The following is a 25,761-nucleotide window of genomic DNA, read 5'->3' on the forward strand; positions in this document are numbered from 1 at the left end:
TCTCGGTATGAAGTTTTATTGCCGACATGCAGGAGTAGTTTCGATGTAGTACAAAAATAATGTCTTTATACAAATTTTTTTCCTCTTTTTTTTTCTTTTTTTTTTTTTTCTCCTTACAATAGGCTCCTTCCCACAGCACGGCCCCTCTGTCCACACCCCCAGCCCCTTCTGCCCTCCCCATGCCACCCCCTCTTCCAGTTTAATACAAGTATGATTTACTGGCGATGACTGGTGCACAGGAATACTGGGTATGATATAGCCTTGCAGAGTCCCCAGACTATTGCTTCAACTTTGGGGGGGGAGGGTGTGTGTGTGTAAAAAAAAAATAATCAGGAGAACAAGACCGGAGAAAACCAGATGGAGAGAGCAGAGCCCAGGTGGAAGGTCCAAACCCCAGGGGTGCTCAGGGGCTGGGGGTCCCTACTCTGTTGCTGGTGGCACAGGGGGGTGATGGGGTGTACTGGGACAGACCCACCATCTTTAAAATAAATAAGGCTAAGACTTCAGGCTACTGGCTCAGCTGGCTGGGGTTGGTGCAACTGTTCTAGTCTGTATTAGTGTTCACAATTCCCTGCCTGCCCGCTGCCAAGCCGCACGGCTTCGGCGAGTTCGCAGGCAGGATGTAATGCCCGACGCTGCCAAGGAGTTTCAGGTCAATCCCTATGTCCCCACAAAGATGCCCGTAGGTTGGCCCAGGCTAGACTCAGTCTGCTTCCCCAGCCCAAGGCAAGAGAAGGCAACAACATGCTACAAATAGATCAGCTACTTGCTCCCTGCCCACAATCACTGCCGGGGGGGGGGTGGGTGGGGGTGTAGAGCTGGCCCCAAAAAGCAGGGCCAGCCCCCACAGCCGAAGCCACAGCAGCTTTTCCCATCCCTGCTCACACCTTTCCTTGTGTCCAGCCCAAGGCTGGCAGGAGAGGGTGATGCTGGAGCTGCCACGGGGCTGGGAGCAGCCAGGAGCAGGCAAAGGTGGCAGCCGGAGTGCTGGTGCCTGGAGCAAGAGCCCTGGCTGGGGTCCTGTGAGCCCTGGGACCTCTGTGTGAGAACAGTTCATCTGGCAAGACAGGCATCCAGTTCACAAAATGAGGCTCAGAAACAATCGTTCCTGTTCTCAGCACAGGCAAACACTCTTCCAGTGGCATTAGGTGACAAACCGGGACATCCTTCTCCCACCTCAGCACCACGCAGGGGTGGCAGAGGCAGCCCCAGGTTTGCATGGCGAGGCTGGGATGGCAAGATAAGCTAGGAACAAATACAGTAGAGACTTCAGCCAGCCCCTTCCTAAATCTAGGCAGATTATTTTGGGAAGCTTTTTCACATTATAACTCATATATTATATCTGTACCACAACTGAAGTGTGAAAATGCTAAATCAGAATTAATGCAATTTTAACTGCACCTTAGATAAGCTACTGAAAAAATAAGATTAAATCATATATCCTTATGAAACTAAAAGAATCAGTGAAAGGTGGGTAAGAGGTCAGAGGCCACACCGGGCCGAGTCCTGCAAAATCTTTGACAAGATCCAACCTTTGCAGCGATCGCCTGCAAGGACAACTCTTGCCTGAGGCAGTGGCCGGGCTCTCCAGGCAGCCCCCAGTCACACCAGGTAACTGGGCGGCTGTTTGTGCCGCTCACAAAGGCCTTGGCACACTGCAGCCCACACACGGCCACTGAGGGTTAGCCAACACAGCCAAACCAGGTGGCACGTTAAGGACAAAAAAAAAAAAAAAAAAAAAATTGATGCAGATGAAGGGAAGTGGGAGGTTTCAAGAAATTCTTCCTTTCGAGAAACCCTGATAAATCTAAGCTTATTCAAACCATATGGAGCGAATGCAATCAGCCGACTCTCCGTACTGCACAGCCGCAACTCTTGTGCCAGCAAAACCAGCTTCACCCTTGGTAGTCTTCTCCTTTCCCACAGGCTTTGCTCGATCCGGAGAACAGCATGGTTAAAAAGACAAGAGAGGTAGATTACAGTCATGATTAAAAGCAGATTAGTCATCTAGGCTTCAATTTAAAAAAAACAGATTCCAGAAGATGCCAAGAGGTTGCTGCTTCCAAAACTAGCTTTTTCAAAAGTCTCCCTCCAGAGCGAGTGTGAGTGCGTGTCCCCGAACAGAGCTCAGAAGAATTGCTACATTATTCTCCATCACGGGACACCGGTATTGCTGTTGAGCTGTAGTAGGCGACGTGAAAGGCAGACTGCAGGATGGTGCTTGTGCTCTCGGATGTGTGGGAAGCTACTTCCGAAGGTACCTCTGGGCCAGGATAGCTGCGTCCAAAGGGTTCATGGGCTGGGCGTCATGGCCCAGGCGTCGCACTGGGGGGATGTTCCCAAACTGCCGCTTCTGTAGGAAGCTCTTGGCCTCATGCAAAGTGTTCTTCTCCTCAGCCAAGAGCAGCTGCTGCCTCATGTAGTTCTCGAACTCGTACTGCGAGCACTCCTCCGTCACCTTCACCTGCCACAGAACCACCCCGTCAGAGCCACAGCAACACGCAACAGGCCCACAGCTCCTCTCCCGGTTCTCCGGAGCTACCACGGGATAACTGCAGTCTCGATGCAAGACTCCTGCTGCCAGACGTACAGGCAGGACCCCCCGCAAGCCATTAGCGCCACCAGGAACAGAGGTGGAAACCTCAGTGGCTCTGTCCTGCTGCAACTCATCCCAACCCTGCCAGACAGTCAGAGGCTGCAGCTGTCTGACCCCGGCTCTCACATCCCACCCCCCCCCACCCCCCCCCAAGCCCAGCGGAGGGATTTCTGATAGCAACACCAACTGTGGCATCGCAGGCAAAGTGCCTACAAGGCCATCCCTGGGCAGTGAGGTCACCAACCGGCCCTTCCAACGTGAAATACATTGGCAAGAAAACAGGATGTTTGCTCTCACTGCAGAGCTCACCGGAGAGCCCGAGCCAACGCTGCTGCCTCTTCCTGCCTCTCCCAGCACATGCAAACTCTCGGCTGCATGCGAGGGAGTGAGCGCTGCTCCGAGAGGAGCGAGCTAGGGGCGGCTCCAGGGCCGGCGAGCTCACTTCCAGGCAGCGTGGCCAGCTGGATGTGACTCCCAGTCCCAGCAGCGCGAGCCTTTCCTTCCGCTGCACACAAGACAGCGATGCACTCTGTCACCTTGCAGAGCAGCAGCCACAGCGGGGTCCTCACCGCCCTCCCCTCGCCAGCTCGGGGGCCACGAGGAGCTGCCACCTCCTTGCATTACCGACTTGGCACAGCAGCACGGGAAAGCGGTTCCATGGAAAGCAAAGTAGGAAAACCTACCTCTTGGGGGTTTTCAGGGTTAGCCACTTGGTCATCGATGTCTGGCACCACTTGCAAAGGGCCACTCAGCGAGGACATAGACTGCCTGGAGGGAGAGCAGAGTGCCAGGGATTCGGAGCGCAGCACTGGCTTGCCCACCCTCACCCCACACCCCGGGCACAGTAACCCTGCCTGGCTGGCCACCCGTGCGGCACAGCGCTGCCAGGATGCCACACCAGCCACTCCTCCTAAAGGACACTATGCAAAATTCAATTTCCCTGGTATGAAATCACATTATAATCCTCAGAGCCGCCTTTTTTTTTTTTTTTTTTTTAAACAGGATGTGGAACTCAACTCTTGCATAGGTAGGAGAGAAAACAGCCACAGCTCCAAAAATCACAGCCTTCACTGCTGACTCAACAGGCAACAACAACTTTGCCTGGGCATGCTGTGCAGCACAGACAGAAGGTCGCAGGGCTGACAAGAGGGCTGCACCAAACAAACACTGCCAGGATCAGTTTCTGCTCGAGTGTGCTACTGGAATCTCATCCCAGTTGGTTCATGCCAGTCCTGGAGTCAGATTTACCCTCAAAAGGCAACTCCCCACCTCGCCTGTGTGGTGTTCCCACCTGTGACGGCATCTCCTGCTCTTCTCCTCTAGAAGTCTCGTGACTGCTTTCACTTAAAGGACAATGCAGTGCTAGTTACAAGCTTGCAGGAAGTCTCTCTGCATTTGGCTGCATCTGTTTGCATGTGTAAGATATTCCTGACCATCAGACTTTATTTAAAAATCTAATCTGGGGAGCACAAGGGGGACACGGCAGAGGCCCTCCCGTACCCCAGTACTGTTTTGTAATGTTACTGCTCTACAGACTCCAGCCTTGGTCAGTGACATGCATTTGTACAAGCCGCTCTGGCTGTATCTATCAGCAGACACCAGTGGCTGAGACACAGGATTTAAAGCCTTTCTTGCAGTTCCCACAGATCCTCCCCTGGTGTCCTGTTTGGCAGCAGTCTGCTGGCCACAGCTGGAATAACACAGCCTGTGGCCGGAGACACCATGTTCCTGCCTCTCTGCTCTTGCACATACCACGATGCTATGATGGAGCTGAGAGAATCCAGCACTTCAGAAGCTGTCAGACGCTGCTGCGGATCCAAGACCAGCAGTTTTCGGATCAAGCACACAGTGTTTTCTGAGACCCGTCCATCCCTGGGAGAGAGAACACACAGTGACCCCGAGCGTCCGAGGTGGGCAGAGGCAGCAGCAGGATGGATGTGCTGGGGGCACAGGTCAGGAACCAGAGGAGCCACTGCTGCCCTGACAGAGACCCCAGAATTAACCAGGAGGCTGATTCCCTGTCCCTGCAGCATGGAGGCCTTCACACAAGACGTCCCAGCTTTGTTACTGCTTCCTTGATGTCTACTGCATACGGTCTTTGTTCTCGTTACTGCTGCAACCCTCAGGGGCTTTGAGGGAAGCCCCTCCAGCGCCAGCTGTCCCAGTAAGGCCCAGAGCACCACCCGCACAGGCACCAAGAGAAGGGCCTCCGCGGGACGGGCTGTACTCACTCAGGGATGGTGTACTCGGCAGCCTTGATTTTGCGGAAAAGCTCCTGAGGTATGCTGTCGTAGAAGGGGAACTGGCCATAGAGCATGGTGAAGAGCACCACACCCAACGCCCACATGTCACTGGGTTTTCCACGGTACGGCCGTCCTGCAGGGAGCAAGGAGACACAAAACCACCACGCTTTACAACACTGCTTGCCTCTGCTGCCCACCACCAGCAGCAAAGGTACTGAAGTAACCTCTGCACGTGATCCTATTTTCTAAGCATGGATCAAAATGCTCAAGACTTCCTATCACAAGACACTAAAACTCTTTCAAAGGTGCATCCTTCATGAATAAGCAAGTCGTTCACCTCCACACAGATGTCTTCCCTTCCCCTACAGAGCGGGGCCGTCCCTGCTGAACAGCCTTGATCGGAGCCAAGAGCATCCAGGAATCGGAACCCCTCTGTACTGTGCTGGAGTTCTCACTTCACTCCCCTTCCCCATCCCAGCAGACTGTCACCACTGGGAGCTCCTGAGCCTCACAGGCTCTGCAGATGCACCCTGCTGCAAGCCTGGGCCAAAGGAGAGGCCGAAGGAGAAGTGAATTTAAGAGCCAGCGAGCAAAAGGCAGGGGGAGGCAGGGAAGAAAGCCCAAGAAGGATAAGTGCTCTTCTGGTGGAGTAGCCAAAGATCAACACCAACCTCACCACCCCAGCTGCACATGAGATCTGCGTGGAAGCACAGACTAAGACTCTCCACACCCAGCTCAGACTGAGCTCATTGAGATGGGACTCTGCCTCTGGGACAGATCCAGCACACAGCCACCAGAGCCTGCTGTGAAACCACCGAGGGCGCGCGAAGGTGCCTCTCCTGCACGGAGGCATCCCCAAAAGCTGCTGCAGCCCTGGGATTCGCTCGATGGAAATGCTGCTTTGAAGCCCCTTCAATCACACCATAAATCAGCAAACAGCAGCACGCACGAGGGTCAAAAAATTAAACGCCAGTGCCGTACCACAGCACAGGACTGAGGGAATGACTTCCTCTGACTCACGCAGTGAGTCACTGCTGCAGCATTTGTTATTTGTACTAATTATTCTTTGCTTTATACGCTCAAAAAAAGGCACCTCTCCCTCCTCCTCCAGCTTTTCCTGCTGTGACATTTCACCAGCCATAAAATACGAGCCATCTCTTAGCAGAAGACAGCTCCTCTTGGAGACCTAAAACAATGATTAATTCTTCAGGCGTTTTAGCTTCCCCTTGCAAAGGAACATTAGCAATACAGACAGAGGGATGCTCAGTCTGAAGCTGGTGGTGAAGCCTGGATGTCCTCAAGTAACTTTTCCCTCAGTACTCGGAGGGGAACTGCAGACTGAGCCATTTTGCTCTGGAAAACGCTCTTCCAGAGGGTTGGGCTGCAGACACCCAGCAGGTAAGGGCTGCCGGCAGGGCGGTCAGAGCCCGAGCGCAGTGCGATCACACCCGGCATCAGGCCAGGCGGTGCTCCAGCGGGAAGCAGTCCTGCAAGGATGGCTGCGCCTTGCAGCGTCTCCAACGGCCTCAGCTGTCAGAGAAGTCAGCAAAACCAGCCTGTCCAGTGCCTTGTGCCGTGACCCACGGACAGGCCAGCCAAGCCACCACCAAGAGAGCCATTAGAGGAAACGTGGGTGCTTGCAGCTGAGCTGTGCTAGCAGGGAGGGTAACACGGCTGAAGTCCAGGACAGAACAGTACCCTGGACGAGCAGGAAGGAGCAGCTCCATGCAGCCTTTACTAGACACTTGAGCTGCAACCGCTCCAAGCTCCTGCAGAGCAGTTGGCTCGTATCATCCATCTGGTTAGAGGGGCCTCAGGATATCCTGCAGAACAGGAAAGGCCTGCAAAAAACACATGTTCCACCTCCCTGCCTGCCTCTGCGCCCTTCCTGGCTTCGTCCTGCCCAGGAGGGAAGCAGCCTCAAACCTGCCTGGCAGATCACAACGGAAGAGCTCAGCTACATTTATTGCTGCTGCCTGTAAACCTGACAACAAACTTACTAAAGCGAGTCCACTGGGTCTGGAGGTATCAGGACTAGCTCCCTCTGAGGGCATTACTGAAATACAATATAGCTCAGGATACCATCAACAACTCAATTCTTCAGCAGAGGTGTTTTCAGTATTCCAGGTGTTATCCTCACATAAACAAATGTGACAGACTGGCAAGGATTCTGGCTTTCACACCAGTGCACAGTGCTGCCCAACATACTGCTGACTTTTCCAAAAAACAGCTGGTGCTGATGACCTGCTGTCCAGTTTTAGGCAGCTTCCCATCATCCAAACGCTACCTCAGCCCTGTGGATGGATAACCCTTAGGCAGGTGGGATGTACCAGGGGTGATCTTGGACCACAGCGTGCAGTTCAGCTTCATCCAAAGGGAATTTTATCTGTGCTCACCAGTACTCCACAACATGAGCTAACGCACAATAACTGAAGTCTCCACAGAAAGATGTAGATATGCACAGTCCCAGCTGCAAATGTACCTTTCAACACTGTCCAGCTCATGTGGATGAAGTAAAAAAAAAAAAAGCAAAAAAGCCCCCAAACAATGCCTCTGTCACTACGCTGACAAACAGGACCACCACCACCTGTTCAGCAGAAAAGCTAGTACAGTAGCAGACCTTAAGAGCTCATGGAAGAGAAACCTCCTGAAGCAATTAAATAGACAGAAACCACATCTGTTCCTGAAAGTTCCATGCACTGGAAACAGTTAAAAGGCAGAAGGACATGAGGGAAAGCTGCTTGGTGCCAGACCTCTGCTTAAGGGCTCCGCTGGAGACACAGCATCGGCCAGACTGCTGGAGACAAGATACAGCCCAAACAGACAGCTGGTCTGGCCCGGTGTCATCATTCCTTTATTTTTAAGTAACTCCTCCCAGTGGGCCCATAAGCTGCCCCGAGGGTCAGTAGTTCCCTTCTGGAAGCAAGCAGCAGTTGCAGCAACTGCTCCTCTTAGTGTACGGCCTGGAACAAACAGACGTGATGGTGGGATTTGGGCTGACTGCCTCTTCGGCCTGGGGATTTACCTGCAGCTTAAGTGAAGCCTCAGGAACAGGATTCAGACATGGGAAAGAGAACATCTTGTGTGCAGCCAGCCTTATTTAGGAGCAGGCAGGAAGCTTTTAATTAGCTTTGAAGTTCAGACTAGCCTTAAGAAAAAAGTTACACACTCTCCTTCCATCCATACTTTCCCAGCTGGAAAGAAACAGACCAAGTCTCATAACTGGACCCTAATTAAGAGGCTCTCACAGAAGGCCGGTTACACATGGGAACAAAACTAAGTGGTTTTCATTTATTGCCAAGAGCCACAAACAAATAAAAGTAGTGTAGGGGCTGTGAATGCCCACCGAGGGCTGAAGGGGATTGCCTACCACTGAGCACATCTGGGCTGATGTAGGCAGGGCTCCCTCGCTGGTCCTTCAGCAGGTCATCTTCACTCACCAGGTGCTTTCCGAGACAGAAGTTTGTTATGGTTATTCGATGGGTTCTGGGGAGAATCAGAAGGCATCAGTGAGCAAGGACCGTGCTGCACGAGTCGAACAGCACAAGCAGAGATGTTAACACTAAAACAGAAGGGTGCATCCATGGGGCTTTCTGGGAAGCTTGACCTGCTGGGGAAAGACAAGTGGAGCTGTAAGATCAGCTCCAATCCAAAGGGAAGGGATTCCACACCTGTCGGCACAGCTTCCAAGACTCTTACGGGGGGGTAAGAAAATTTCTTTTACAGCTACGGACGTTGTCTACATCCAACCTGAGTGGCACACACAAGCGTGGCTGTAAGCACAGGGCGCTCAGGTAACTTGCCCACGTTGTGGCCACACAGCTGCCTTTTGGCCAGCCTGCCAGCAGCACAGCACCATGCAGGTATCAGCAGCACCAGGATCTGCACCTGTAGGCTTGCTGACCAAAGGCTGTTAAAGTGGAAGTTTATTTTAATTGCTGGTTCTACCATATGCTTCCCAAGCACCATCTCTAAAAGCAAACATTGCCTGGAAGCTGAGGGGAAAATAACCCGCAGAAGGCCTGGCCTCCACGCGCTGTTTGCTGACGTACCGCCAGCAGATGAGCTACAGAACCTTTGATCAGATTCAGTACAACCCCTTCTGCATTCCCCAGCAGTGGCACAGCACGAGCCTGGTGGCAGTTTTATCTGATCCGATCTGCAGGGCTGTCCTTCACAGGCAAGTACACAGAACAGCGAGAACTGCAGGTACATGCGATTTCTCTATTAAGATACCCCTAATTCCCTATGGTATTGCCAGCTCCAGTTAATGAATTTTTCCAGGGAAAGTGAGCTCATTACAAAACAATTATCACGTTACATCTTCCATGTCACTCAGATAATTTGGATTTTAACGTACAACTTAAAGGACTGAGTAGAAAAACACTGTCTACAAGTTTGCTATATTCTTGAAAAGTACTACACAACTAGAGCCCAACAGAATTAAGTCAGTCACAATAATCAAGAAATATTTCCAGCAAGTCTAACAGACAAGTTAAATAAAACTAAGTGTGTGTTGGCAACGGACAGTTGATTATTAAGAAAGACAGACTTGTGTTTAAGAAGTGTCAGCTTCAACTGTCAAGAGATTTCCCTGCAGGTTGTTATTCAGCCAGGATTTGTTAAGGATTTAAAAGACTAAGCGTTCTAAAGGACACAAAAATGTTCAGGGTTGCTTGGTTTTATTTAGTCACTGAAATTTGATCTAATCTGTAATCATCCAACCACTGTGCTGGCTAATTAGAAAACCTGCAAGGCTTTAACGTCCGCATCTCATGAGGGACAACGCTGGAGGGACCTTCGCTGGCCCAGGGTGTACCATGCCTGGTTAGGGCTTTGCAGTGATAGGGAGCTTCCTTCACTCCCCTGCTAACAGAAAGACCTGGCTTTTTTGTGAGCACGGCTGGAACAGAACAAACATTTCTGATCAGCCCAAACGGCTGGTCCTCTCCATGGTGATCTATTCTTATGCCTCACCCACCCTTTCACATGACTCACTGCTGTAGAGGCTACAGTTTCTCCTCACCAAAGCTGATGGTCTTGCTAGGAAAAAGCAAAAACATAGTACGTAATACAAAGAATGACTTTAGCAAGTGTGTTCACAAAGCTTCAAACACCTTCCCCCTTCCTGCTAGGGGGGGCCCTGTGTGCAGCTCTATGAGTGGGATGCTCCACTGCACGCTTTGCCCAGAAAAGCGGCTCTGAGTGGATCCTTTAAAGCAGCAACCTTTGTCTGCCTCTTCCTAGCAAGAAAAAGAATCAAAGCAGCAAGCAGATAAGAGATTTACCTTAAAGCACCTCTAGATAAACGACTTAAAACAATTCAGAGGTGGCCTTGAAAAGCACTAGCTGCTGTGTGTCGGAGGGGCAGAACCGAGAAGTTCGGCCTCAGTAGGTAAAATCTGTTTTGTTTCCAACAGTATTAGGGAGGAGAAAAAAGCTGTGACAGCAGTGAACCTGCATGCTTTGTACAGACTCTGGAAGCCTGCAGATCTACAGCCTTCCTTTTTTATTCATTCCACAGAAAACCAGACAGTGTGAAAAGACAATAAAATTCCACTCATTCTTAAAGTTAGTGCAAAATATTTAGCCAGTAATGTAATACTGAAGGACACAGCAGAGTATCTGAACTAGAACTAGCTTGCCAACTAAATAACTGCATAACCCAAGACAGCTAAAAAACTCCAAGAAGCCACCAAACAACGCACACGCTGCCACCAGCTGCCTCTCACTTGTGCGGAACTTTTGCCTCACGGATGCTGTTTGCTCTGCTCCGGGAGGGCTGGTCCCTCTTGTGTCTGCACAGCATCCAAGGCATGTTGGACATTGGTGCATTATAAACTGAGGCTTGCACCAAACCAGCTAATGGGAACAGGGAAGCTATTTCAAGCACAAATACAGACCAGACAGAAGAACTTTTGTTTAGTTAAGTAAATATTTTACTGCTAGGAAAAATACAGCAGTGCAACAGTCAAAGGCTTAACACTGCTGTGATTACATACAGACTGCAGTGTTGGGAATTCCTTTAGCACGACGGAATGTGAATTATTGTGAACAGAACCACTTATCACATTTTATATATATATATTAACAAAAAAAATATTAACGAGTATTTCCCTTGCAAATTTCTTTGCGCAGCTGGCTTCCGTCTCCCTCACCGTTCTCACATGACGGCACTCTCAAGTGCTGCCCTCAATTACGTTTCTAGTAGAAATCTGCTTCAGGGAAGAAATATAAGACAACTGCCACCACAGCAGCTCTCCAGCAGACTTACCTTTTGTTTAGCACCATGTTTCCTAGTTTCAAGTCTCTGTGCACAATATTTTTCTGTAAAATATAGAATAGTACAACGTGAGCAAAAGCATATTTGTTACAGAGGTATAAATTCGATACTAGGACAAAAGCACTAAGTATCTTCTGAAATCATGTCATCTTCATTCTCAGAAATAACCTAGATCAAGGTTTCAAGTCAGGCTGCATCCTGGGTACTTTGTGCACTTAATTTTCCATTCTGGTTAGAAGGACAGAAAAGTGAATTTGCTACTTTGAAAACAAAGATAGACTTGACTGAAATTATGAGACCTGAAACTTAACAGTCCAGGCTCAGTAAGACGAATATGATGAACATTCCCTTAAAAGATACAGGCTTCACCGCTTTGCCAAGGAAGGATGAGTGTCCCCTGTCACAGGGTAAGCAGTCAAACACTGGCAGAATCTATTTTTGTTACAGTGATTTCTAGTTCATTGATCTGAAACTTGTAGCTTGAGGTTCTGAGCTTAGAAATCAATTCTTACATTGTGATTTATTTTGCTTCAAATGGAAATAGCTTAAAGTGTTTCCTGCATTTGATTAGCCTCTGCTCTCCTCTTCAGCTGCCCCTTTCTGTGGTTAGTAACACTGTTGTTCACCTGAACCGCATTTAATCCAGCTGGCCCCTTTCCACAGTCAACAAATTCTACATTATCATAGAGAAACTTGAGGGGAGGGGAAGGGAAGGGAAGGGAATGCTCTTTTACAGCTTGGGGCATGAGGTCTTGCACAGAACACTGTTACAAGGAAACATCCATCCCTGTCATCTCGTCACTGCCTGCACAAGGAAGTTTTAAAACATCTATTATACTAACGTGGGAAAGCCAAGGCTTCCAGCACTGACAGGGGTAACAAAGATCTTACCTTATGTAATGCTTCCACCACTCGTACCACATCATAAAATATCACTACCGTCTCCCGCTCGCTGAGTCTCTTCTCTTTAATGACATAATGCTGCAGATTGATCAGATCTGCTGTTTTGTCACTGAAGTCATGAGCACAGAGACAGTCTAATACAAGACAAATACGCTTCTTCATTTTTCTGACCATTCTGTTGGCTTCTAGATCTTCTATAATTTCACAAGCTCGGTCCTACAGGGAGACAAACAAATGAGCAATAGTTCAGGGAATTTATCTGGGCCTATGTACCTGCATACAGAGCACTAGAGAATAAATAACTACGTGGTGATCTCAAAATAAGCAAATGCAGTCATAGTGCTTGATCTTTGCCCCAAGTTGGGATTAAAAAAAAAACAAACCACCAAACAAACGATACATGACCTCTACTTAAAGAAGCCAGAGAAAGTCTATGCTCTTTGGTTATATGTGTATGCCAGCACTGATACTGTTTTTACAGACACCTTTAGATAAAGCCTCTACAGTGGTACAGGCTCTCCAAATACTAGCAATCCAACACATTATTAATGAGAGGAACAGAAATCTTAAGACACAATTAGCAGTTCTTCCATAACATTAAACAGGACGCAGCAGAGTTGGACATTTGGCTTATTTAAAGTATAGTACAGATGGCCTCAAGTGAAAAGTCTGCTGACAAAATTTAACCAGCCAGCAAGGCAACACCAACATCCAAACCAGTAATTCCTATCAGCCCATTCCATCCATAAACAGCTCTGAAGGCTTTAACAGCAACACAAGTCACTCACACAAGACACTGGTCAGCACACCGACTAGTTTAACTTGCTGAAACAGTTCCCTGGCAATTTGTCCCCTCTTACAAGTCATCATAAAACAGCACAGAGTCCGGAAAGAACAAATTCAGTTATAAAAGGTGCTCTGTGGGCACAAATTAATTTGCCAGTGAAACAGCTATTCTTCTATTTGAAGAAGATGCTACTAAGCGCCTGTCCCGTGTCTGAATGTTGTCACATTTCCCAAATCCCGTTACGTGCCACTTAACTCTCAAGAGCCCCTGCCACAAAGCTGCTTGTTTGAAGCAGCAGCGGTTAATGTCAGCAGTGTGCTGCTAAGTCTTCACACAAAAGAATGGGGTCAGCACAACTGTAAATTATCCAAAAGCAGCTCAAGCCAATAGCAGTTACTGGCATTCCCCCAACCTGGACAGTGACCAGCTGTACCTGAAAGAGCCCATGATGATGAACCACTCCTTCCTGGTTGTGGAGCAGGGAAAGGAGAGAATATTCTGTGTGCAGCAGCATCTTGCCCTGTCGCTCCTCCTGGGTTTCTATTCCTTTATCACCCCTTTCTTCTAAGGTGAGAATCTTCAGGAAAAGGGAAAAGACCTCTACAGTTCCCAGAAAAAACAGAATGTCCCCAAACCTCTCTCATTTTAGGTATTCACATGTGTTTTAGCAGCTGATGTAATAGCTCTGATGTTTGCACACTTGCCACAAACCTGTCTGAACTAACATCTGCGCAGAATGCACAGCATAAGCTTGACTAACACACAAAAGCAGCTTAGGTGGCTTTCTGCAAATATTCCAGGTGATTTTTCCCCCACTGGAGCTGCTCCCATTTCAGGTGCAGCTGAGCAGATCAGAGGGCTCCAGGAGAGCAGCAGAGCAGCCACAGAGGCCTCATCTCAGGGCTAATCTCAACACCAGACCTATGCCTGGTAGAACTGCCCCACCGAAGGGAAGTTCCAGCAGCCGTTTCCGACAGTGTGCTGCTTCAGCCTACACCACACACGGCTGGGAGTGCTTCTGTCACAAGAGTGAATGAGCCCCAAAGTTCTGGAAGCCCTGCAGTTTGCTTACCTTTAGCTGATAGAAGTCATCTGTCCCATCCTTTCTTGCCAAACACTGAACAATACTTGGCACGGGAGAGTTACCTAAACGTGGACCTAGCAGCACAAAGCAAAAACAGACTTGTTTTCCTTTAAGCACCAATGACTAATTCAGGGTTACATCAGTATGCAAGTGTCACGCAGTTTACATTAGTTTAAACTAAGTTCCTTTTTTTTAGTAGGCTAAGTGCATTTCCACAAATTACACTCTAAAGAAAAAAAATGGTATTGAACTCTGAAACCTTTGTGGACAATGTTTCATTTGTTCACGGGAGAAACACTTAACAAAAGCCCACACATGGCACAGCTGTTTTCAGAAATTCAAATTTCTGCATGCCTGAACCATACGGCTTTTACATTTACTAGCAACACCCATGGCAACTGCTATTACCACACCTCTGAGCCCAACTGCCACCTCTGCAGACACGGCTCAGGTACACAGATCAGTCCAAATTTCAAGCTAACATACAGCTTCCACTGCAGTTTAAGTCAATCAGCTTCCAGTTGATTATCCATTGATTTCCACTGTGAAGTCCACTACGGTTTTGACAGTTTATATAACAAGTTCTGAACTAATAACTATTCCAGTAACTATCCAGAGCTAGCAGAGTGGTCTTGCCTTTGCACATACCACTCATAACAACCACTAGTGCATAAATAAGCTGCCTACACGCTGATTTGACAGCATATTCGAGGCAAGCAGGGTTGAGCATCTCCCTGGAGCTCTAACCAAAAAGGCTCCAGAATGAATTTGCTCTTTAACCAAATTTAAGCATGTAGTTAGAAAAAACCAAAGCACCAAAAAATAAAAAAGCAAGAGCAAGGGCTGATATTGATCTTAAAGGCCATGCCTGCCTTGCTAGATTAGTATTACGAAACTCCTTAGCTTGACCAGCTGCAGAAGTTCCAAGGGCTGTAGCAGAGCAGCATCAAGTGAATTGCACTGAGCTAAGACGCTGAATTACACATCTGCTTTGCCTCATTTTATAGTGTCTTTTATTTTCAGTTTTGCAATCAGTAGCTACCCTGAAAACTGAAGAAGAAACCCCTCCCTGCTTACCTAGTATAAAAGGGCCCGCTCTCTTGGCATTATTTCCAGAAATCCCTGTACAAAGAGCTTTTGCTTTAGTGGATGTTTCCCCAGCTCCTCTGTCTGATGCTCGCCGCTTCATCCTTGGCTCTTGAAAGAGAAAGAAGAGCACATTTGATGAGCAAGTGAGTTAGTTTCTTATAGTATCCCTTATTTTGTACTGGAAGGCTTTCACCTACTGATGCACTCGTGTCTCTGCCTACTTGTGTTTCTACAAAAAAAGCTATGGCTCATTACTGATAGACCAGTTGTGGGCTGGAGACTTAATGCATTTTTGAAGGTATAAATCAGCCTTATTATTCAAAGCAACATTTCCTAGAACACTTGTTTGAGACATACAGTGGGAACAAGTCAACATAATGAAAGCTTGCTTTACAGCAAAACCAAATTTGCAAATTAACATATTCCAAAACTAAGTTATTCTTCTGTATGGATGTTTACTTCTGATTCCGCCTGTGGACTTTTATGGGTTCCTCCACAGAGGAATTCCCACCAGGCATCGCAGCTAGCTCACCAAGTAACTCAGAAGGCTCAAGTCTGTTCCTCAAACTGCCAAGAACCTACAAACTAACGGACCATAAAAAATAAACAATATCTTTCACCTTTTCCAGCAAGGGCACAGAAGACTGAAACATGCTAGTTATCAAGAGGTTCAGTCAATTTAACAATGATATTTCAAAAATGTAGTTTCAGTCTTAAAAAAAAGTCCCCCCCTCTCTCTTTGTACCTCTTTAGGCTTTAACCTTTTTATTACATCTCCATCTATCTACATCCCATGCAGCTGAACTCTGGATTCCAATACATAAAGGTCTACCACTTCAGTCTCTACGTGCAGGAGTCGATGCTTTATTTTGAATGAACACACTATTACCTGCCTTTGATGGATATTCTAATGACAGGAAACACTGTGGTGCCAGTACGTGTGCTCTCTTGTACTACCCACTTCACGCAAAGGACAACTGAATCTATTAAAGGTGCATCTCATGCTTCTGCATCCAAGTATTTATTCAAGGTCCACACATCACAACAATTCAGCACAAATAACCGAAAGCTTGGCTAAATCCTACTTATTCAGGTACTGCAGAAAATCTGATTTCCAACATACATTTTCTGCTGCTCAGAAATCTAAAGAGAATTTGTAGCAGAACTTGCAGGAGAATTTGTATTGCAGAACCAACACCTAAAGGGCCAAATAAATTCTAGCCTTTGTGAATAAAACACTTCTTCCCCAAACAAAGGTCTTGTTTCAGTTTAGCAGGAAAAGAACGTCTCATGTTTGCTGCCAGCCCAGCCTTCACATGCTGCATGCTCACTACAAGAATAAATCAGCTCCAAAGCGATGTTTTGTTTCCAATGCACCTCCTCCTCTTCACCTTCATCTCTTGGAAAACAGTTTCAAAGACTTTCACAAATACCTAAATGCTAAATGCTCATTCTCTAACCTTTCAAAGATTTTTTTTTTTTTTGGGTGGTGGAGGGGTGGGGGAAGAGGAGGAACTAAGCAGAGATTCATTTTCTTACTCTGAGCAAGTCAAACACAAGCCCCGATAGTCTTCCCTAAGAGATTACTATAGCAGACTGGGAAAGTATTTTTGGCTTGTACTTATTTGTTTTAAAAAAAGTCCCAGTGTTTCACCACGTAAGAGATGGATAAATCACCATGCTTTGAATGAAGTTTACCCTCTGGCAGTCCCACCCTTTCTGTGGACACAAGCATGATCTCATTGCATTAATTCATCGAGCAGTACCTGTCACCAAGATCAGAGACAGCAAGAGAGATAAGGTGAGAACTGCAGCAGTCTTTGCATCCTGCACTACCGACTTTCACCAGCTGTTCAGTCTCCGACAGAAGCGTTACCAGGCCCAGCTAGCTGAAGAGAACAAAGTCTTGAGCCCCACATGCAACTTGTTCTGTTCATTCCGCATCCCTGACCTAATATTTGATTGTTCCTAATAAAATTCTCCACTCCTTGCAACATCATCATGCCCGCTGGAAACCTATGAGTAACATTTCCACTGGAGAAACCCCACTGCACAGAAACTCTGAGATAATGACCGTTGTGCAATCCAAGCTGGATAGCAATCGCTGGTGCAAATGGCGTTATCGTAAACAAAATAATCTGAGGACTCACGTAGTTCAGCATCAACTGTATCTTTACTCTTCTTCCAAACTAGGTTTTCCAACGTCTCAGGAGACAGGAGTCATCACCTTGGAGAAGGCTGGATGGTCGAAAGGTCGAGGACTCTGTAATGTGAAATGAGATACACTTGATGCTGTGGTTCTGGATTATTCTTGATTACGATAACATGGTATGCACCAAAACTTCTGCAGCTTGAAACATCTGTGTTTGTTTTGGCTTAGAAAAGGCCTGAAGCTCCTGATACCATGTGACAAGAAAAAAAAAAAAAGGCTCTTGAAGTTCAGTCCCCAAAGAGTCACAGGCATATGGCCCTGCACAGCAAGACAAATACAAGCGTCAACGATCTCGAAAGACATTCTGTGATGTGAGACAGACCTTCAGCGCAGAAAAAAATACATTCTTCATTTTAACCTACATCACACGGTACTAGTTTGCCTGTTCTTAACAGTATCTTAAATACACCCAAGTTAGCAACAGTGCCACAAGAGAACCTTCACCTCTAGAAGTAATTTTTAGTCACAGTAGAGTTAATGCTTAAAGTTTGGACTTGAATTGAACAATTTCTGCAACAAAGAATAATACATTGAATTTTATTCTTTTCAAATCCCCGCAAGTTAATTCCTCTTTACAATTTATATTTGGCCTCAAAAAAAGTAACCAAACTCAGCTTAAATTCAGTGCTGCTTAATAGTTCCTCTGGTCCCATTAAAAAGGAGAAATTTAGGATTTAAACCAGACAATCTAGAATTGAATCTATACCGCCTCTACCAAATGCTTAGTTTAATCCTCAGATATTGCACGTGTTAAATGTTTGTTAATCCAGGCTGGTTTAATTTACCAGTATCCACATAGATCAACTGAAAAATGCACAAGGAACACCTGGGACATGTGAACCAAACTCCCAGCACCTCCCAAACCACATCACAGTACCATCACCTGGTCCTGGGGGAGCTGCAAAGATTTTTTTGCTAAAGATCTTTCTGAATTAAAGCACCAAACCTATTTATATTTTGATGAACAAAGTTCAGAGCCACTGCTCTGGGTAGCGGGATGCCCTGGCCAGGCAGACCATGTCGAACCGCTCACCCACGTACCAGGTAGCCAGTGCTCTCAATATGAGTCGTCTCGGCACTGAGAGCGAGTGAAGGTGCCCCAGCCCTACCACTGCTTAAAGGACATACACCAACTTACATCTCACAGCTCTGTCACACAATATTTGTAAAAGCAAGGGAGAAAACCACCAATATAAATGAGTCCTGTGCTATTAAAGACAATCCTGTGCCACTCACAGCACTGTCTACCCAATCTCCCTGCTCCTTACCCTGTTCGAGCTGCATCAGGAGGCAGCAAGGACAGCACAGCCCCACAAAAATCTCGGGAGCCCTCAGCAGCACCCTGAGGGAGCTCACACCTCAGCTCAGCAGAGGGTGAGCACTTTAGGTTCCTCCAAGACCGGAACGAAGGACGATCGGATGGAAGGAAGGTCCCAGAGCAAGGGGAAGAAAGCCAGGGGCAGCTGTTGTGAAAAAGCAGGAAGATTTTCTGCACATTGTGTAAACCCAGTTAGAGCAAGGAAATTGGTCAAAAGGGCACAGGCTTCCTTGTGTTAAGCCTCCTGTGGAACGAGTGGCCATCCACTAGGCATAGGGTAAGAACAGTATTTTGAGCCTGTCTTTAAGGAAAATCTTAAACCAAGAACAGTAATGTGAGAGGTTCCTCTCCCTGCCGAGCCAGCGGGAGCTTTCTACCTGCAAATTCACTGAATCTTGGCTTGAGCTGGGCTGATACAAAGCTCTGATTTCAAGGCGTTCCACTGCTAGAAGTACTCTAACACGAAGCTGGTATTGCTCAGATACCCACAGCTGAAATATATCCTGGAAGAACAAGCTTTAAATAAGATTTAGACAAGAGCCATAATAAGCTGGATGGCTTAAAATGACTCTGCAGTGGAAACACAAGGCCGCAAGCGCCGAGTGGCAGAGTGGGATGGGGGTCCCACCCCCGGAGCAGCCATCTGCCATCCCACCTGCGGGCCACGGCACACCCCTGGCCCCACCGCGGGCACCACCAGCCCCTGGAGAGGCACTGGCTGCAGGACCCCTGCACAGCTCAGCTGGAAGGACACTGGCAGTGTCACTACTCCTCTGCCCAACGTGTTCAAACAGCAAAGGAGCTGCTGCTTCGTGTCCTGCAGCTAGTGTTGCCAGAGCAGCGGAGCCCTCCCCGGACAGGCTTGCTCAGAGCACACAAGAGGGGATTACTGCATGGCACAAGGATTTCCTCCTCACACACAATGAGCAGAGGACAAATAAGCACTAAGTGGAGTCCCATGCACAAACTGGTTACGCTGCAGCGCAGCTGAGAGTTAAAATAGCCTAAAATTGAGAATGTAGAACATTTCAATGAGAGGCAGCAAGCCTCGCAAGGTCGAAGAGCACCCCCCAGCCCCTGCAGCAACGTCTCTGTCTACAGGCAGCCCACAGACAGCCGGGACTTTCCAATTCTTAACACTAAAAAAAAAAATAAATATCATAATTCATTTTAACAGCAGCAGGGTAAGTCTCAAGAGAGAGAATCCAACATCTATGCAAAGAACCAGAACAAAACCACTTAATCCCTTAAAACGCTCCATCCTAGGGACAGGACAGATACTGATGTAGTGGGTTCACCGCCCCCTCCCAAAACCCAAACTGAACAGACTGAATCAAACCACCCCCGCTCCCTGTCCCACCATCTGTAACAAAAACGGTCTTCTCAGACAGACAATGAAATTACAAGTCTAGCACAAAAATTCGTTACTTAACCATTTTAATGTGATGCATGCAATGTATCAAACGTCTTACTGGAGAAGCTTCTAAAGCTTCTTACTGTGTTAGCTATGACTTTAATAGAATTATTAATCAAATAATTTGGAGACCTAGATGCAACATCTTTTAATTACGTAGCTTAAGGAAATTGTCTAATTCCTGAATTACTGCATGATGTTCCAGTGCCCAGCAAAACAACAAAGAAAAACAAGAGAGGAGGAAACTGACCTTTTCATCTGGGATTAAAGAACAAGCAAGTCCTACAGTCCAGCAGCCACAGCTAATAGCTGGAGCAGGAAAAAACCAGTACCTTTGGGGCGTTAACAGGATTACTCAGCAGCACAGAAACTAGTTAAACACTGGAGCAGCTGATACAGCCTCCACAACTCTTTCTGTTGTTTTATCTTGCAACAAGGGGACAAAACAAGTTAGCTGGTATTTATACTTCCCAGTGTGATGACTGGCAACCCCAAAGGTGTCCTACCCCACTGCTACAAGGGAGCAGAACTCTGCAAGTAAGGCAGCGGGATGAGCTGGCAGCTGGGAACCAGCAGCAGATGACAGAGCCCACCAGCATCTACTGGAAGTTCAGGGCTATCAAGGACAAGCTCCTTCAGCAAGAAGCTCATGCCATTATAAAAGAAACTCCCTGAGAGCCCAGGTGCTGCAGAAGCAGCTCCCACGCAGCCAAAGGAGCTGAGCTGCGTCTGCTCCCACTCACCCCACTGCCAGCACCCTGGCACCTGAAACCTGCCTGTCGCTCCTGACCTGGAAACGCTGCAGGTGGAAGCACGGCTGGGACTCGTGGGACTCGCAGGCAGGGCTGCCGACTCAGGCGCACGCACAGGACAAATGAATCACCTCTCTCCCCATGGGCTTCGTCACCAGGCTTGAAACCTCCACAGCGGAGAGGCAGCACCGCTGGGTGCTCAGCCATCCAGGGAAGCACGGCATTGCTCTGTACTTGTGAATTATCCATATCCCACCCCAGAGGGAGAAGATCTGCCACCCAACAGAGCAGCATTTCTACCCAGCTTTCTCTTCTGGCAGGCAGATAGTGCAGCATTTGGGATGAACCTGGAGACCCGGTCCAAAGGTTTTTGTCCCACTTGCCCTGTCAACTCTCCTCTCAGCCAGTGCCTCAGCTTTTGCAAAAATTAAGCTACAAAAATTGGGCAGTATTTATCAATGACAATTAACTGAAGTTCACATTTAAGCCTGGCTCATGGCAAATTCCAGCTCACAATAAGCCGCGTTGTACATGACCTAAAAACCTACACGAACGCTAACATTAAATGAGTAAAACCTCGAGAATGGCCTGACTTCCCTGCACAGGAACAAGCAGGTCGGTATCGCTGCGAGAAGCGGTAATCCCAGAGCATTGCCACACACCTTCCCTGGGCAAACCCGGCCAGGGACAGCTCAGAGCAGAGTCATCAGCGCTCCCAGGGACAGAGGCTCCATACCCATTGGAAAAGCTTCCCTGAGAACAGGCGGAGTTCGGATCAGCCAGGCCTGAGGAGGAGCCACTGGCTGGGGGATTACAGGGAATGTTTGCCAGGCAGATCCCAAGCAAAGCAGGCATGTGGGAAGGAGGAGCTGCTGCAGCCAGGCTCAACGCAGCTGGGGTGGGCTCCCCTCTTTCTACAAAGCACTGTAGTAGATTCACTACATAGGAACATTAACTTTATCAAAGGCTTTGGAAGTTGAACCACTCTGTAAGAGAAGTAATAATATTAAAAAAAAAAAAAAAAAAAAAAAAGCAGCCCATCAGATGACTCAGAGCCACTGGTGCAACCCATGTACCACTGTGTGAGCCCTTCCGGGAAGGGAAGCCTTCTCCAGAAACAGAAGAGCCCTGACTCAGAGATTTCTTGGAAACGTGCGGAGACTCATTCAGTCTTCTTCCCTAAGTGAGAATTTCCCTCAAAACCAGACACAGAGTTTCTCTGACCAAAGGAGAAGGAAGAATCCCGAGGCGCCAGCACAGCACGAGGGGCTGAGGTACCTGGTGAAGTATGAACTTGCCAAGCAAGCCACACTTTGGGAGACCTGAACACCTCTGGCAGCCCCTGCCGAACCAACCCACTAGAAAAACACCTTCCTCAGACCAACCTGCCGATTAGTTTAATCCCAGGTATGTGAGCAAGGCATGGCAAGCACTTGGGAGGCCACAGTGCAAAAAGGGACCCCAGTACACCTTGCCTACATCCCACATCTACTGTCGCCAATCTCCAACTTCTCAGGGACAAAAAAGGCTTCCACAGGCCAAGTCACACATCAGGGAAAGCAAATTCCTTCCTGGCCCCCCGCCCCCAGCAGCTGGGGAAACTCTGAAGCACAGAATTCCAGCAACGTAATTACAGTGCAAGCAACAAGCTGGGCTTTCTTTAAACCCTTCTGATGCATCAACACATGAGATAGCCAAAGACTCATCTCTGGGAGTTCCCTGTTTGGTTACATAAACACTAACTTCGGTTTAACCCTTTCACACTTAAGCACATGCCACATCCACCAGGAAAAATCCACGCTCCAGCCCAACATCATCATGGCAGGGGCACCTACAGCCCAGTACAGCAGAGAAGAGCCTGGAAATCCAACTGTAGCACCCTGACAGCACCCGAGACTCCATTGCTCTCCCAGCACACAAGTTCCTGACCTTGGGCTGCTCCTGTGAAGTCTGGCAGTTATTACCTTTCAAGTCACCATCAGGTGAGATGTGTATTGTATTACAAGGTTTTATTTTTTGTTTATAGCTTATGTTACTATGTACACTTAACATTCCGTAAATCCACTACAGCAGGACTTTCCTCACGCGCACAAAGATTATCACATGACTTGCACACATGCTGACACTTTCTTTACAGTGAGGTGTGGCTGCTCTTTTTAATGATAACCTACTTATCTAGCCTTAACTAGACAGAAAGAAATAAATTTTCTACATATACTGCCATGGTAACGTTACTATTGTGTGTGGCATGAAAGCACATTGACAGACACTGTAAGTTCACAACTATGTACCCAACTAACAAACAAACAAAAAAAAGGAAAAAAAAAAAAGAGCATTTCACATAGAAAATTACAATGGACATAGTCTCTCCTGTGGTCTAGCAAGAGCTCCCAGGCACGAGCAAGGCGCACACCGTACAAGTCCAGAACACAGATATCTGCAGACAGATAACACATCTCTTATTTAGGCTAAGCTCAGTGGGCAGTTCAGGCAAAATAAAATCAATAGGGTTGTCCTTAATCAAACAGCAGCTAAGTGCCTACAAGGCTTCCCTCTGTGCGGTTTCAAAAGGAGATCATTCTGTAATATCCTGAGGATAAAAAGCAGCTGAACATGAGTATGCTTTTAAGTAATGCGATTATGTGACCAAACCATCAGCACGGATGCCACAGAGAAACAATAAAAGGATGTAGCACAAACACTCCAGCAGCAGGGAAACACATCCTGCATCCCAACCACTGCCAGCCCGGGGCCGCTCACCAGCAGGTAAGCCTTACTGTGCTCTGCCCCTCAAGTTACACCTTACCCAGGCTGCAGGCACCCTGAGAACCCAACCACCCCCCACCTGCACCCAACTCGTGTCCCTTCTGCCTCAAAGGGAGCCTTGCTGTCCCGCAGCAGGCAGGTGGCCGAGGTGCAGTAGCTCAGCCTCGTCATGCTGGGCACTGGCCTCACTCCGACTTCTCTACCTCGCTCCAGACACAGGCTTGCAACCTGAGGAGACCAGAGCCCAAGATGCCTAGCACACCCATATGTAAAAGCATACATTAAGCCTACACATCAAGGCTCTAAACTAGTAAAGAACCGTATCATCATCACTGCAGCACATCTGCAGCCACAGCAGGAGGAGGGAGCAGCTGGCCAGGAAGAAGACAAGCCCCAAAGCCCTTTTATCAGGGAGAGGAGCAGCGGTGCAAAGACACCGTGCCACAGGCTGCCTCCAACAGCAGCATGCGGGACCTTTAACACTCTCACTTATCACAGTGGTGAAGCTCCCAAAGGCCACAGCCAAAGCCAACAGGTAACAGAGACAGGCTCTGAATGCAGGAAATCCCGAAGCATACCTCCTTACGTCCTCCCGACAAGCTCACGCAGGGAGCACAGGACAGGTTTCTGTAGTTAGCTCCAGCTGTAATACTTCACGGTCTTACTCATTCTCACTTAGAGGTATGACCTTCAACTACTCACTGCTGAGACACACGAGACTCCTCCTCAACACAGAGGTCTGAAACAACTAAATTAAGAAACTCCTGCCCAGACTGAAAGCGAAATCAGCACCAAACACAAGCTGTTTGCTCCCTCGGCAAGCCCTGAACCTGTCAGTGCATCGCAAAATACCTGTGCTGTCAACAAAGCCCAAACCCCCGCCAGCGCTGCCACAGGGCAGAGAGCGACAAGGGAGCTTTACTAAGCGGTATTTAAATCCAGCCGCGGCCGCGGAATCCCACCCTCGCTGGCGAGCGGCCCGCGGCCGGTGCACCGGCAGCACACAGGCCGGCCGGGCCGGGCCGCCCACCGGGGGAGGCTCCGCAGTGCCAGGAGCTCCCGCTGAAGAGCCCGGAGGCCTCACGGCGGCCCGAGGCCGGGAGAGCGACAGGCAGCGCCCGCAGGCCACGGCACACGCGTGGGGACGGGCTCGGCCTCCCCCGGGCCGCTCCCGAGCCGCCGGCAGCGGGGGGACTCCGCCGGCAACGGCCGCCCTGGCACAGGCCTCTGCCGGGCGGGTACCGCCTCGGGAGGCCCCGCGGACTGCCGGCACGGGACCGGGCGGCGAAGCCTCCGGAGCGGATAGGGTCCCCGCAGCGCCCGGCCCGGCCCCACACGGCCACGGCTGCCGGCGGCGCCTCCCAGCCGCGGTGCCTAGGCCGCCCACCCCCCCTCTCACAGCGGGCCCAGCCCCGGCACGAGGCTGCCCGCTCCCGCCCGCCGCCGCTCACCCATGGCCCCGGGGCCAGTGCGGCCGCCGGCGCCTCCCGCAGCCCCACGCCCGGCCGCGGCCTCCGCTCCGCTCCGCGGCGGCGGCCACCTGACAACGGAAGTGACGCACGCACCGCCGCCCCCCGCCGCCATCCCGCCTCCTGGCGGCCGCCGCAGAGATGGCGGCGAGGCCCCGGGGAAGGAGCGGCGCTGATTGGCCGGCTGAGCTATCTCCGGCTCTGATTGGATGAAAATCCAACTCCTGGGAGGGGATATTTGCGGCAGATTTTGATTGGTTGAGACGCGGCGGCGAGAAGCGAAGGCTCATTGGTCGGGGGGGGATGACTCCCTCCGCCGATTGGCTCCCGCTGGAAGCCAAGGGGGTTGGTGGGTAGGCGGGAGATTCGAACGCGCCGTGATTGGAGGAGAGGCGGGGGCTTTCCCGGCGAGGCCCGGCCCCACGGGCCGCTGGGCCCCGGCGCCGCCTCCAGCCCGGCCCCGCTCCCCCGGCCCAGCCGCGGGGCTCCGGGGGCAGCCCGGCGGGTCAGGGCCTGGGCTGGACACTGAGCTCTCAGCTACCCGCGCCAGGCTGCACCGAGCCTCAGCAGCCCCGCACCAGGCCGCACCAGCCCCAGGCTCATCTCCTGGAGCTGGACGTGAGCCCAAGGCATCTCTGCAGAGCCTCCCACCCCCACACCAACGGCCACACGAGCTGGGTCCCTCGTCACACGCAGTTTCTCACGTGAACTCTTCAAGATGACCCACCGCCACCTGAGCGACTATTTGGGGACAGGACGGCAGCACCTTTGCTCTCGGGGTGCTCGAGCTGCTGACCACTCCAGCGAGGTGCCCAGGCCCAGAGCCAGGCCAATGGCACACACCG

At 49.4% G+C, this 25,761-nt stretch overlaps 1 protein-coding gene across 4 annotated transcripts; it reads right to left on the reverse strand.

The window, feature by feature from the left end:
- STK40 (serine/threonine kinase 40) lies at positions 1-25,368 on the reverse strand. 4 transcript variants are annotated; one of them, XM_080381943.1, is made up of 12 exons: positions 24,899-25,341; positions 17,136-17,248; positions 14,974-15,093; positions 13,885-13,970; positions 13,246-13,389; positions 12,014-12,241; positions 11,114-11,166; positions 8,210-8,325; positions 4,828-4,972; positions 4,349-4,468; positions 3,280-3,364; positions 1-2,464 (listed from the first exon to the last, which is right to left on the reverse strand). In XM_080381943.1, the coding sequence occupies exons 3-12, from the start codon at positions 15,083-15,085 to the stop codon at positions 2,246-2,248; spliced, it is 1,308 nt and encodes a 435-aa protein (XP_080238069.1). In that variant the 5' UTR covers positions 15,086-15,093; positions 17,136-17,248; positions 24,899-25,341; the 3' UTR covers positions 1-2,245. The 4 variants fall into 4 exon arrangements, with proteins under 4 accessions (XP_080238069.1, XP_080238070.1, XP_080238071.1 ...); XM_080381944.1 differs by lacking the exon at positions 24,899-25,341 and adding an exon at positions 24,026-24,834; XM_080381945.1 differs by lacking the exon at positions 24,899-25,341 and adding an exon at positions 18,893-23,995.
- Between the last annotated feature and the right edge of the window lie 393 nt (positions 25,369-25,761).

This window comes from Falco punctatus (assembly GCF_963210335.1).
Source record: "Falco punctatus genome assembly, chromosome: 3".
Classification (NCBI taxonomy): Eukaryota; Metazoa; Chordata; class Aves; order Falconiformes; family Falconidae; genus Falco; species Falco punctatus.